The sequence below is a fragment of the Adiantum capillus-veneris genome, chromosome 21 (genome assembly GCF_014529385.1).
Source record: "Adiantum capillus-veneris isolate H3 chromosome 21, ASM1452938v2, whole genome shotgun sequence".
Lineage (NCBI taxonomy): Eukaryota > Viridiplantae > Streptophyta > Polypodiopsida > Polypodiales > Pteridaceae > Adiantum > Adiantum capillus-veneris.
Window position 1 is genome coordinate 13,545,593 of NC_140951.1, and position 14,559 is coordinate 13,560,151.

Sequence of the window (14,559 nt, forward strand, 5' to 3'; positions counted from 1 at the left end):
AAAGTTGATTCTCTGACTATGCTCTAATCCTCAACTCTCAAAACTTTCCAGCACACACATCTGCTCACAAATGTGATCGAATGCATTCTAGCTATTCTGGCATTCAAGAGACATTCCGACACCTATACCCTCATGGAACCATCCAAACCTACGCAACTTTCTGAGTAGCTTGATTCTCCAATTTTCCTACATTGATTCCCTAAGTTCCCCTTTTGCCTCACAGATTTTTCCTAGATGCAATTAGCCCTTCAGCGAACAAGAGTGAAGCTTCATAGGCAGTTACACCAATCTACATAAACTAGCAATAACATAGTCAAACCACATGATAACAAAACCAAAGACCTCTTGTGATACGTTATGTTGCACAAGACCTCTTTCCTGATAAGACCTCTTGTGATAAGTTCTGCTGCACAAGACCTCTTTCCTTGTAATGTCATATGCATAAGCAACCTCACTTGCCCCCACTGGCTACCATGGTGAAACATCTCCATTCTGGTCCAAGTCTGTCACCTGCACAAAGACAATGCACTTCTAATTTGGCTATGGAAAACAATTAGGGCATGCGTTCCCTCTCACATGCTCCAAAGCACAAATTACAAGTTTCTATGACCCATATTACATCAACCTTGTATTATTCACACATTTTCATGTTTTCATTCTTTACTCCATAACAAGCTCGTTGATAAATGCGTTGTCGAGTACTGTGTTCAAGGAGCATTCCTCTCTTTTCCATCTGAGTAATTATGCCAAGTGCCTTCTGGACTTCATTCACATTGAGTAGTCCATCAATAAGGATGGTGTAGGTGACCACATCAGATTCACAACCTATAGTGTGCATCTTTTCTAGAAGTCCTAAAGCATCTTCTAGCCTTTGTTGCTTCACAATCCAGTTCATAAAGAGATTATATGTCACAGAATCTGGGACGGCGTCACAAGTGCATGCCCTCTTACTCATGTAAGTCAGTATGGCAAGAGCCTTGCTGACTTTATTTTCCTTCAATAGGCCATCTAATAGACTATTGTACGTGACCATGGCTGGCATGCATCCCCTCTTCTCCATCTGAGTCAGTACAGCAAGAGCCTTGTCGACTTCCTTCGCCTTCATCATACCATCCATCAGGCTGTTGTAGGTGACCACATTTGGGATGCATCCCCTCTTCTCCATCTGAGTCAGTACAGCAAGAGCCTTGTCGACTTCCTTTGCCTTCATCAGGCCATCCATCAGGCTGTTATAGGTGACCACGTCTGGCATGCATCCACTCTTCTCCATCTGAGTCAGTACAGCAAGAGCCTTGTCGACTTCCTTTGCCTTCATCAGGCCATCCATCAGGCTGCTGTAGGTGACCACGTCTGGCATGCATCCACTCTTCTCCATCTGAGTCAGTATGGCAAGAGCCTTGTCGACTTCCTTTGCCTTCATCAGGCCATCCATCAGGCTGCTGTAGGTGACCACGTCTGGCATGCATCCACTCTTCTCCATCTGAGTCAGTACGGCAAGAGCCTTGTCGACTTCCTTTGCCTTCATCAGGCCATCCATCAGGCTGCTGTAGGTAACCACGTCTGGCATGCATCCACTCTTCTCCATCTGAGTCAGTACGGCAAGAGCCTTGTCGACCTCCTTGGCCTTCATCAGGCCATTGATCAGGCTGTTGTGGGTGGAAACGTTTGGCATGCATCCACTCTTCTCCATCTGAGTCAGTACGGCAAGAGCCTTGTCGACTTCCTTTGCCTTCATCAGGCCATCCATCAGGCTGTTGTAGGTAACCACGTCTGGCATGCATCCACACTTCTCCATCTGAGTCAGTACGGCAAGAGCCTTGTCGACCTCCTTCGCCTTCATCAGGCCATCGATCAGGCTGTTGTGGGTGGAAACATCTGGGATGCATCCCCTCTTCTCCATCTGAGTCAGTACCGCAAGAGCCTTGTCGACTTCCTTGGCCTTCATCAGGCCATCCATCAGGCTGCTGTAGGTGACCACGTCTGGGATGCATCCCCTCTTCTCCATCTGAGTCAATACGGCAAGAGCCTTGTCGACTTCCTTGGCCTTCATCAGCCCATCCATCAGGCTGCTGTAAGTGACCACGTTTGGGATGCATCCCCTCTTCTCCATCTGAGTCAATACGGCAAGAGCCTTGTCGACTTCCTTGGCCTTCATCAGGCCATCCATCAGGCTGCTGTAGGTGACCACGTCTGGGACGCATTTCCAATTCTTGAAGTGAGTGATCAATTTGACAAGATCTTTGCTAACTTCATTAGCCTTTGGCAGGGCATCCATGATGCCGGTGGTGAATATCGTATTCGCTCCTATGTCATGCACAAGGGAGAAGAAAACTTGAAAGGCTGGCTTCAGCTGACCAGCCCTTAGGAGGCCATTTATAAGTATATTGCAAGTGACGACATCTGGCTGGATTCCCATTCCATCCATGTGGTCAAAGAGAGCCAAAGCCTGGCCTAGCAACTCTGCTAATGACATTGGCGATGATGTGCTGACGAGAGTACGAGCAGGCCTGCAGCCAAGAATGGCATGCAGAAGGGCATTGCAAGTGTAAACATCAGGGCAGGCACAGGACAGCAAAGGCATGGAAAGGAAGAGGTGCTTGGCGTGGAAAGGCAAGCCTGCCTCACCCAGTTGCCTAATCAAGGCAGTGAAAAGGTGGCTTGGTACAGGGAGAGGTGACAACTCCAGAGAGCGCAGGGCCGGCCACAGGTGCGGAAGCCGAGCTGGGCGGGTAAGGGAGATGGCCAGGGCTTTTGAGATGGAGGGCTCACGAGCCAAGAAGAGCGAAGAGCCGCAGGCCCACTGAAAGAGACGCACCCCCATGCCGGATGGGGTGAGAGGGTGGAGAAGCACCTGCGACAGAACCATGGAAGCAGCATCATGTGAGAGAACGTGGGTAAGGTTCGACTCCAGAGCAGGGGTCCATGAAGGCTCCTTGGCAAGAAACGTGGCAGCTCTGTCGACGATGCAGTTGACCTCGACAGGGGCTTTGATTCTCGTCAAACCACAAACGGTGCGCAAAGCTGCCGATCGAGAGAGAGCCATGGATCTACCTTCTTGCAATTGATCATTCTGTCTCTTGACATCCACAGAAACGTACATTCAAGAAGCACCAAAGATGCCATGGACCTCTACCCTCTTGCAATTGATCATTCTGTCGTACATTGAAGGCCTCCTGCAAGCCCTCTTAATTTTAATAAGCGGAATATGTCTTTTAAAATGCTGGAAAAAGCAGGTTTTAAATGGCATCTAGTTCAAATTCTCTCGCTCTGCGAATGGATTTTTTTTGAGCGTGTCCAACTGAATGTCGCCATCTTTTTCTCGCGAAACTTCTTTCAAGAATAGCAATGGGCGGTGGGGCAGTCTAACCGACTTATGTCTCCCTTATATACCCTCGACGCAGAGCAGAGAAGATAGCTCGAAGGGGGCACAAGGGCAAGGCAACAGTCCTCTCTCTCTCTCTCTCTCTCTCTCTCTCTCTCTCTCTTATACACACACACACACACACACACACAGCAGGGCCCTCTCTCTCTGCGTCGCAGGTCTGGGACTAGCAGCCAAGGCCGAGGAAGGGAGCCACGGAGGTGGATTGGGGAGGCAAGTGAAGGGGGGGGCGTGCAGAATACTCTCTCTCTCTCTCTCTCTCTCTCTCTCTCTCTCTCTCTCTCTCTCTCTCTAGGTAGGACGTCACAAGTTGATGTGGAAAGGGGGGGCGGGGGGAGGGGTGATATTCCAAGGGATCAATATGAAAATTGAATGTATTTTAGAGTACACATAATGTTCGACGGTGTTGTAGAAGGCTTGGGAGAGTGAAACTCCTATATGATTGATTTCCCTTCCCAATAGAGTGTCCACTTGCCTTTGGTTCTAGACATGCACTTTCTTAAGCTCTTCACCTTTGTGTTTGAATTCTAGTGAGGTGAGTTCCTCTGCGATTCAAAGCTTGGTGTCTTTGAGAAGACATGATTGTTGGAGTAGGCCGACTTTCCTTATTCCTTAAGGAATGGCAGGTTCGCTACATTCTATCACATTGAAGTCCAGCTTGACGGGCTTGAGGGTCTTGTTGAGAAAATTGAAGCGACTACTAGTCACATATGGATGTGTCATTTCCTGGTGGACCACCTCCCCCTCACCCATAGGGACTTGATGCCTATTTCTTGGAATAACCTCATCAGCCTCTAGCATGAGTATATCAAAAAACTCCATGTCTGTCAATTCTACATGTGTCCCTAGGGATCAACAGACCTGCTCTACCTTTGTTCAGTATAGACTGTGATAATACTTGTTGTGTCTCGCTGGAGTAATCTTGCTCCACCTCTGCCTCTGTAAAGTCCACTGACATGTCCTGCACAGCTATATGCTCTGTCTCTTGAGCATACTGGAGCAACCTGCAAATGAGACACGTCGCGTCTCTTGCTCCTCACACATTAGTGTCACCAGTGAGACTATGTTGCCTTGTACTTGAGAAACTTAAAGTGGGTACATCCACTTTGTCTCAAGCATCTCACTGAGATCAAGCTCTGTAAAATCTCAGGAACATAACACACATGTCATAGGATATAAGATGCACCACCAGGTAATGACAACCATACATCTCCTGCACCCTCTATGTCATATGCTGACTAGTCAGCCAGATGCACACGACCAAGACTATCACCAACAAAAGTGCTAAACAACTCACGACATGATGTGATGTGAAGCGTTGCATACTCATCTATCGGGAGCAAGTGTCATCTCTATCAGACATAAAAGAAAGAGGAACACTAGAGGTAAACATGACATCACCATCATTGGAATGCAAAGTAACCTCTCTAGTCTATGTCAAAAACATCTCTGCATCACGTACACATCTTTGCCGCTACCTCATACATATGAAACAACGACATCTAATGTGCCTTGTGTTACCACAATGCCAACAACGCATGTATCGGCAAGAGCAAGACAGCCATATCTTACGAATAATCATTGTTGACTCTAATTTGTCACACATAATGGATGTCATATTAGTGAAGAAAAATTGCATATGTGCAAAGTGGGAGCTTACTTGACCAATAAACTAATCAAGCATAAAAGTGCATCAATCTAATGCTCGTATATGCACTCCATAGCTTGATTAAGCTCTGCCATGGGATGTACAAAAGCAATGTACAATGTCTGTTCTAACCCAAGTAGAATCCACACACAAACAAGCACCAAGTGATAGTGCAACCACAACATGACAGACCAACTGCAAGCCAAGGGCAAAACTTTTCAGTGGGGTCCATCTCAATAGCAAAGTTTTGAGGCTCTCAAGGACGCACTAGCTACACCTCCTATTTTAGGTATTGTGGATCCTTTGAAGCCATTCATTTTAGAATGGGTGTCAAAATCCTGTTGTTGGAGCAGTCTTTCTATAGGAGGGAAGGCCAATTGCATTCAAAATCAAAAATCTTGATTCAACCTAGCAAGATTATTCTGCTTATAAAAGAAAACTATGCAATAGTGTCAGCCTTGAAGACTTGGTGGCATTACTTGTATGGGGCACAATTTGAAATTGTGTTTGACCATGAAAGAATAAAATGATTTACACAACAATCTGACTTGAAGGGTCGAAAGTCCAAGTGGGCTAAGATTCTTCAAGAGTATGATGCTAAGCTTTGGTATCATAAAGGACGATATAATGTGGTAGTTGATGCTCTTAGTTGAATGCCTACGATCAAATCCCTTCTCTTTATCGAATTATGAAACGAGTTTTTGGAATCTCTTAAGGGAAAATGTGAGCATGACAAGGCATACTCCAAAGTGTGGAGCCATGTACAAACAAGGAAACCTTCTCACTCCAATGTTGGTAGTGCGTCTTTCACCTCCACACTCATTTATCCTCTATCAACGAGTGATGAGCTGTAGAGATGGAAGAATTTTTCCATAAATGATGGGTACCTACTCCACAACGGGAGAGTATGTGTACCGAGACGGACGCGGACATTCAGTGCCAAATTCTTTATGAATGTCACGACAGTCCAAGTACATGACCCGAGCATTAAGAAAACTTATACTCTCGTACGATGATAGTTTTACTAGCCAGGTCTATATGGTTATGTTCAGAACTATGACTTGCATTGCCAGAAATGTCAAGTCAATAAAGGAAAGTGCCTGAAGGCAGGAGGACTCTTACATCCTTTGGGGATTCCCAATGGAAAATGGGAAAGTATCTCTATGGATTTCATTGTGGGTGTACCAACCACTATTCGAGGTCATGACTTGGTCTGGGTGATCGTAGACCGATTGACTAAACTTTGCAAGTTTATTCCAACCAAATCAACAATAAAGACTGCAGAATTAGCTAAGTTATTTGTGGATAATTTGTACATATTGTATGGGGTTACCAAGTAGCATTGTGAGTGATCATGATCCCAAGTTTAACAATCACTTCTATAGGGCTATGTTTAAACGACTGGGTACACAACTCAACCTAAGTACTGTAGATAACTCTGAAACAGATGGTCGAACTGGAAAAGTCAATCAAGTGCTTGAGGATATGCTACGAGTATACGTTAGCAAGAAGCAATCAGACTTGGAAGATTATCTTCCTATTCCGGACTTTGCTTACAATAGTGATGACTCATGAGCATGTTACAATTGGATATAGTCCTTTCATGCTCATCTATGGTTTTCAACCTAGGTCGCCAGTTACGGTGGGGTTGGAAACTAAAAAGCTCCAATAGGTCAAGGATTTCCTCCAAGACCATATGGAAATGTTGAGACTGGCTCATCAAAATGTTTGACAAGCATAGGATTGATATAAAAAGTATGCTAATGCTTGTGAAACGTCGGCAAGTTACCTTCACAAAAGGGGAAGTGTAATGGAAATGGCCTATGAACTTTGAGAATAGCGGAATTAAGAGAATTAGAGAGAACATTTTTGTGAGACTACTTTGAGAGCATAGAGGGTGAACTTAATTGATGGTAGCAACATAATCGTAGCACTTAATTAACTCGGCATGAACAATACTTTTGCAAGAGAGAGAGTTTAGAGAACTTGACAATAGTTGAGGACCGGATTTATATGGAGCTGGTCACCATTAATAGGCTACTTAAGGACCTCTCTTCCTAAGCAAGAAAGAGAAACTTCTCTGATACCAATGTAATGTAAATGGCATGTGAACTTTGAGAATAGTGGAATTAAGAGGAAATTTAGAGAGAACATTGTTGTGAGACTACTTTGAGAGCATAGAGAGTGAACTTAATTGATGGTACCAACATAATCATAGCACTTAATTAACTTGGCATGAATAATACTTTTGCAAGAGAGAGAGTTTAGAGAACTTGACAACAATTGAGGACCGGATTTATGTGGACCCGGTCCCCCCTCCAATAGGCATTTGTATTATAGATTCTCCCATCAAAAGAGAGACTTGGTACAATACAATCTTTGTGTTCCTTGTGACCTAGGTGATGCAATGAAGATGAAAATCTTCATGCATCACAAGCATAGCATAGACTTTGTAAAAAGAATTAACTATCCCGAGGTCTCAAACACCTTCGAAGGTGGAGAGAGCTAGCAGGGAATAAGGGTAGGGAAGAGGAAGAAGAAACATTCATAGGAGAAAGAAATAGTTCCTCACTTATCATCACTCTTCTTGCCAGCATTCATAATAGCATAGTAATGAATATGGAGAAGATGGAAAGATTAAGTATCGAAGCATGGCTCTTGGTTGGATTTGCATTCCATAGTCAAGAGTGTTGGTGTAGGCTCTCAATTTCTCTACTAGCTTGTAGAAGGAGATGGAGCTCTTGCACTTTTCACTTCACACAATGAGTGTGTGTGTGTGTGAGTGTGTGTGGGAGAATAAACCCCCCAAGCAACCCCCCTTCTTTCTTTGGTCGACCCCCCCTTGTAGCTCATGCTTGAAGCTCATTGGACCCCTGCAAGCCTGGACAATCACATGCAAAATGTATATCAAGCAGCAAGGGTAGTCTTGGGCCAAGTGTCCCTCTTTTCCCTTTGAGAGAGAGGACTTGATAACTGCAGAAACAATTAATTAAATCAACTAGATTATTATTGGACCCCTTGGGAGGGTAACCAATAGGCTTTAGGCACACCATGAGGTAAACATGGGTAGGTGCTTAACATGTGTCCTTGCTGCCTCTTGAGGCTTGGGATTACCTTGTGTGTGTGTGTGTGTGTGTGTGTGTGTTCTCTCTCATCCCCCTAGCTTTAGGGATCGCCCCCTTCTTTGTAGAAATTTAGTTGACTTTGGAACAAAAGCACCTTAGTCAGCAAGAACGACAAAGCACCTCAATCTTGGGTAGTGTTCCCACAAGCACCTCAAGCTCCCTAGTTGGCAAGCACGACAAGAACCTCAAGCTTGGGCCTGGTTCCCACCTCAAGCACAGCCCTAGTTTACCTAAGGTCAAAGGACTTTTAACACTAACCTTTGGAGGTCTTCAATGAAGCTAACCCTAAGGTATTTAAGCTCCATTGGCTAGCCTTGCTCTTCGACATATTATCTCTCATTTGGATCCCTTTATCATTGGCCCCGTGTTGAGATAGACCCGTAAGAACATTTCTATATTCTAACCCTTGTTCTCGTCTATTCTCCCACATTAAATAATCATTTTCATATGAGAAAATCATTTGAGTTGGTTATCTATTAGATTTTATGACAGGAAGAGGTATTTTTGCGTGTGCCAGAGCATTAAGAAAGTCTGAAGACTTGGCCAATACTTAAATTATCTCCAAGATATTGTGGGGATTTCACAAGTTGGTGATCGAGCCTACAAACTATCATCACTTGTGCACTCTCGTATTCATCCGGTGTTTCATGTAAGTCGTTTACACAAACGCTTGCATGGGGATGACAATGTCATTGACGAAAAGATTTTGGTTGACTTCTTGTCCAGTCCAACCACATGAATTTAAACGCATCTTAGACTATCATGATTTACGTACTCGTCATCATGTACATTGACAAGTTTTAGTCAAGTAGAAAGACTGACGTGAAGAAGGTGCCACTTGGGAAAACATTAGTGTTCTTAAGAAGAAGTTTTCCACTTTTGTTTTTGAGGAAAAAAACACTTCTCTAAGGGGGGAGTAATGTAAGGCCAAGGGAAACCCAAGGGGTCACAGACCTAGGCCAAGGGCTTGGACGGCTTAGATGAGGATCCAATTAGGCTAGGGCTAAGAGCCGCAATGTCTATATATAGGGTGGTAGGGAGGTGGATCTCCTAAGCTAGTCCCTTGGGTTCCTACAAAGGGAGTTCTCTGAGAACCCCCTGAAGCTCCTTTGCTTGAATAAGGATCTCAAGCATCTATCGCATATCCTCAGTGATGAGGCAAGGCATCTATGCCTTGACCTATTCTATGCATACATCCCTACACTCTAATTGTGGCTCAACTAAAAGAGGCTCTCAATAAAAGTAAGTAGTTGATGCAAGTATGTCCTCACGCTCTATGGCAAGCATCCGATCCTATCTCCTCAACTAGCAAACACTAGTGTGTGCATGGCGAGGACCCACTATCTCAAAAAAAAAAATCGTAACTCTATCGCCCACTTGGGTCCACTAAGATGCATGTCAATGGTAGGCAAACTCATGGCACCACTGCTTAATGATGATCAGCTCTTGTCGAGCTTGATGCATTTGGTCCTCCATCTGGGGACTACGTGGGTGTCTCTCATGCATCTTCTTTAAGGAAAAAATGCCCCGACATAGCCACTTCTCCTCCTCTAATGTTGTAGCCAGTCTTGTTGTTGGCTCCTAGAGAGAGAAGTGGCTAAGCTCCCTGAGTCCATTGGCCACTCTAGCATCAATTTTTCCTATGCATCCAAACTCTCGGTCCATGGTGCAACAATCTCCTCTTTGATCCCTATATCTAGCAAAATCCTCTCAGGGATGCGTAGCACAACATTGTCACTCCTTTGCTTGTCAATCAAAGTAAGGATCATTGGTGCATGATCAGAGAAGGTAGTCCCTACTAGAATTCCCACTCTACCACCCAAGTCACAGAAGTGATCACTAGAATAGAAGAAATCTATCTTGGATAGATTCACTCAGCCTACTCTGTGTTCAGATCAAGAGAAAAGGAGGTTGTCTAAGGGTCGTGTAGCATGCTGCCATACATCCAAATTCCTCAAGGTGAGGCATAGTTGTTCATCTCTCTCCCTCTGTGTGTGTGTGTGTGTGTGTGTGTGTGTGTGTGTGTGTGTGTGTGTGTGTGTGTGTGTGTGTGTGTGTGTGTGTGTGTGTGTGTGTGTGTGTGTGTGTGTGTGTGTGTGTGTGTGTGTGTGTGTGTGTGTGTGTAGCTTGTGTGTGTGAGAGAGAGACTGGGTGTCTCACAAACTACAGCTCCATCACAAAGAGGGTTAGAACTGCATCCCACGAGATTAGACAGTTCAAAGGAAGATCTTGCTATATTTCACAGTAGTTTACAGCCTACATAAACTTGCAGGTATGAGAGAGAAAGAGAGAGACAGAGAGAGACTCATATATATATATAATATAGAGAGAGACAGAGAGAGACTCATATATATATATATATATATATATATATATATAATAGAGAGAGAGAGAGTGGTTACATCACTTACAATGGTCCAAATGGCACGCGTGGAAGTCTAAAAGAGACTCAAAAAGCCACCCGTGCACCATATTGCCACAACCTGAGAGAGAGAGAGAGAGAGAGAGAGAGAGAGAGAGAGAGAGAGAGAGAGAGAGAGAGAGAGAGAGAGAGAGAGAGAGAGAGAGAGAGTCTCACATGGAGATAGATAGAATCACATGGAGTGTGTGTGTGGATTTACAAAAAGAAAAGCGTGTGTGTGTGCAAGAGTAGAGAGAGAGAGAGAGAGAGAGAGAGAGAGAGAGAGAGAGAGAGAGAGAGAGAGAGAGAGAGAGAGAGAGAGAGAGAGATTTCATTATCATCCTCGGAGGTCAAATATGACTTATGGGTTTAAAGTTACATCTGATGTAGTATGTGTATGGCTAATGAGTGAGTCTCGATGCTCCAAAATTGTGGTGATGACAGTCACAATGGAGAGCCCACACTGTGGCTGGGAGAGGAAAGTGTGTAGGTCTAAGTCATGGCTGAAAATGTGAGAGAAGCAAGTTTTGATGTGACCAAAATCTAAGCCCTCTAGTAGTGTGTGGCACTCAGACTCTCGAACTTGCAGTGAGCATAGTGTGCACAGTCAAATTTGACTCTTCTCCATTGCCCCAATGCCTTGTCTCGCATCAAACGGAATGGGAGCTAAGACGATTGATTGCAATCGTGCATATTGCTGACAAGGGGATAGGCTCAAGCATGTTAGTGTGAGTACGGTTTCCTCTTTCAGTGAAGAACATGGTTTTGTAGTTGGGGTCAACATGGGTGGTGTAATGTATGAAGCGTGACCCATCGGATTTCTCCCAAGTCATAATACATTGGTGTTGTAGAAAAGCTTCATTCACTTGGGAGTCAATTGAAGCATCATGTAGCAAGTGTAATGCATCTCATCTCCCAAACCACTTCTTTATGTCTTGCATCCATCTCGTGCTCAAGATCTTGGTTTTATGAATCTTTTGAACTTTTTTGCTTGCTTCTGATGCAATTGTAGGAAGTCAATGTGAGGGGTTTTGACACATCTTTATCATGTACTCCACAACCCTTTCCAGCCCATAACCTCAATTGGAAGAGATCCCAACTCAAGAAGTAGGAGCATATATCGTGTTTGTGTCTTAACTTGGAGAAAGTTTGTAAGAAAACGCTTTTGGACATTCTCAAACTCTTTCCAAGTAGACTTTGCAATGCTCCCGCCCCACACTTCAACTCCATAAAGAAGAATTGTTGTCACCAATGAATCAAAAAGGTACTTCTCGAGAATCCAACACTTGATGTTTCCCTCATTACACATGTTCTTAAATGCATAATATTCTCTCTTTCCCACTTCCATAGCACATTCATGCCACTTGTGGCTGGATGGAACCTCAAGGCCAAGGTACTTAAAGCTCTCAACAACTTCAAGTGTCTCATTGTTGTACACAATGCATGGCTTCTTCTTATGGTTGGTTTTCACAAGCATAACCTTTATTTTGGATTCATTCACAATCAGCCCACTATGCAAGCAAAAGTTCTCAAGGACAACCATAAGCTTTTGTGAATCTTCTAAAGTGTGTGCTAGAAGCACTATATCATCCACATACAACAAAAGCATGATTACTGCATTGCAGATAGTGACCTCTTCAATGCCTTCTTCTTGCATAAAGTCAAGTACCCTTTGTTCCAATTGATCAATGCATAGATCAAAGAGAGTCAGTGACAATAGACACCCTTGTTTAACCCCAATAGTGCTTACAATTTTTTTTGAAATTCCTCTTCCCATGAGTAATTGACACATCACCTTCTCATAGATTTGAGAAACCACACGCATAAACTCACTTGGCACTTGGAGTTCTTCCATCCTTCTCCACAAATTTTTACGTTGAATCATATCAAAGGCTTTCTTAAAGTCCACAAAACAACAATACAATCGTTTGCCTTTCAACCGACTTTCCTCCATGAGAACACGAACAGTGACAAGATGATCAATGGTGCTATGGCACCGACAAAAACCCGTTTGTCCTTTTTCATGCTTGTCATTCTCTTCAGCCCAATCACTCAATTTCATCTCCACTATGCACCCAAACGAATTTGCCATAAGAGACCCAATCATTATAGTCTGGTAGTTGTTTACATTCTTTACATCCCCTCCTTTATGCAAAGGCTTTACCCAATTAGTACTCCAATTATAAGGCATACCATGTTGAAGTGCAAGGTTGAACATATCACACATCCACTCATGGGTAAAATCTACCGCCCCTTTGATCATCTCTGGCTTGATACGTTGAAAATCTCTCACTTTGCGAGTGGCCAACTTTTCAAGCCCACCACATACATCCTCAATAGGGCATACATGGGAGTGAACCATAAAATGGCATTTTTATAGCATTTGGTTGCTCATATATTTGCCTACAACGTGTATACTTATCTACAAGACTCAAATTACCAAAATTCTCAACCCACTTACCCCTCAAGTTTCTCCAAAATCTTCTACATGCACGTGCCTTTTTTTGGACTTGAGAAAGTTGTTTCTTTATCTCCCATCTTCTTCTCTTCTTTTGAATTAATGCCTTGTAATGGACATAGTAACTATCTCTTGGAAACTTGGAAAAGAGACTCACACTAGGGAAGTAGAGCTTTGACACAACAAACTCTTGCTCAACAAATATTATCTTCAGTGTCTCCTTCCTCCAACCTACAAATTTACATGTTTGAAAGAAATAGTTTACATTGGGTTGGAGAAAATGTATATTGAAACCCCTCTTCAGAGTGGGATATTGACGGAAATGAGAACTTTTTACTAGACTGTACCCTCTCTTTTGAGTATTTCATTTGACATTCTAGTGATATCTGTTAGGAAATAAGACGTAGCTAAATAGATAATTGAGTAGATTACTTAATGGAGAGAGACAGATTTATATACACAAGATTATAGAGTAGAGAGAGAGAGAGAGAGAGAGAGAGAGAGAGAGAGAGAGTACACACAATATACGTGGTTCACCCAATGTGGGCTACGTCCACGGGAAAGCAGCCACTCAATGGCTTTAGTACTTCAAAACAAGAAGTAGTTTCCAAAGGGATTATACCCTTAATGGAGCTCCCGCCTTGCTTTACTCTCACCACCTCACACTCACCTTGTTGCATCAACTTCACACTATGAAATGTATGTAGAAATGGCCTCCTTTTATAGGCCAAAAGGGCTGCCCTCTCTTATGAGAGACAGCCATGTGTAGCCGCCCTTGTGCGAATAAGTCCAAATCGGACCCTCCAATCCACCCATGTGTGGCCGCCCTTGAGAAGACAAGTCCGCTTTTGAATTTGGCCACCGGCCACCGGCCATTGACTTCCGACCACCGGCCATCGGCCACCGGCCAACCGACCGGTTGTTTTCTGACCACTTTCCGGCCGCTGTCCGGCCATAATATTCCGGCGAAAAACAAAGTCTCGGGGGCCTCCGCCCCCAAGGCCTTTAAAGTTGCCCCTGATTTTTGTCCGTGAAAATTTTGGTTTCCAGTGAGTGATTTTCCTTCACGCACGATGGCTTCTCCTCATAATGGGGGCCTTACAAATGTGCGCTTTTATCACAGAAAATTACAAGGGTAAATCACGCTCCATACTTAACAATCTCCCACTTGGAGACTGATCTCCAAACCAAACCTGTGACTGCTTTCCATTCTGGCTTCTTATCCTTGAATGCCGATTGAAGATGAGCAAAAGCTCAACTTCTCCTTGTTGACCACCTTTGTAAACATGTCTGCAGGATTTTCACTTGTATGCACCTTTCCTAGCTTTAGTTGTCCCTCTTCCAAAAGAGTGCGTATGAAGTGATATCTCACCTCAATGTGCTTTGTCCTTGAATGAAAGGCTGAGTTCTTGGCAAGATGGATAGCGCTTTGGCTATCACTGTACAAGACACAATTGTCTTGTTTGAATCCAAGCTCTTCTAAGAATCTGTGAAGCCACAGAATTTCTTTGCTTGCCTCCGTCATTGCTACATACTCTGCTTCCG

At 43.9% G+C, this 14,559-nt stretch overlaps 1 protein-coding gene across 1 annotated transcript; it reads right to left on the reverse strand.

Annotated features, from left to right (window-relative positions):
- Window positions 1–258: 258 nt before the first annotated feature.
- LOC147430567 (uncharacterized) lies at window positions 259–3,058 on the reverse strand. The gene has a single exon (XM_086493159.1). It carries the CDS (start codon window positions 3,041–3,043, stop codon window positions 632–634), a length of 2,412 nt encoding a protein of 803 aa, XP_086349285.1. The 5' UTR covers window positions 3,044–3,058; the 3' UTR covers window positions 259–631.
- Between the last annotated feature and the right edge of the window lie 11,501 nt (window positions 3,059–14,559).

Coding starts and splice junctions, on each gene's coding strand:
- LOC147430567 (XM_086493159.1), bottom strand. CDS start 3,043: ATGGCTCTCTCTCGATCGGCAGCTTTGCGCACCGTTTGTGGTTTGACG.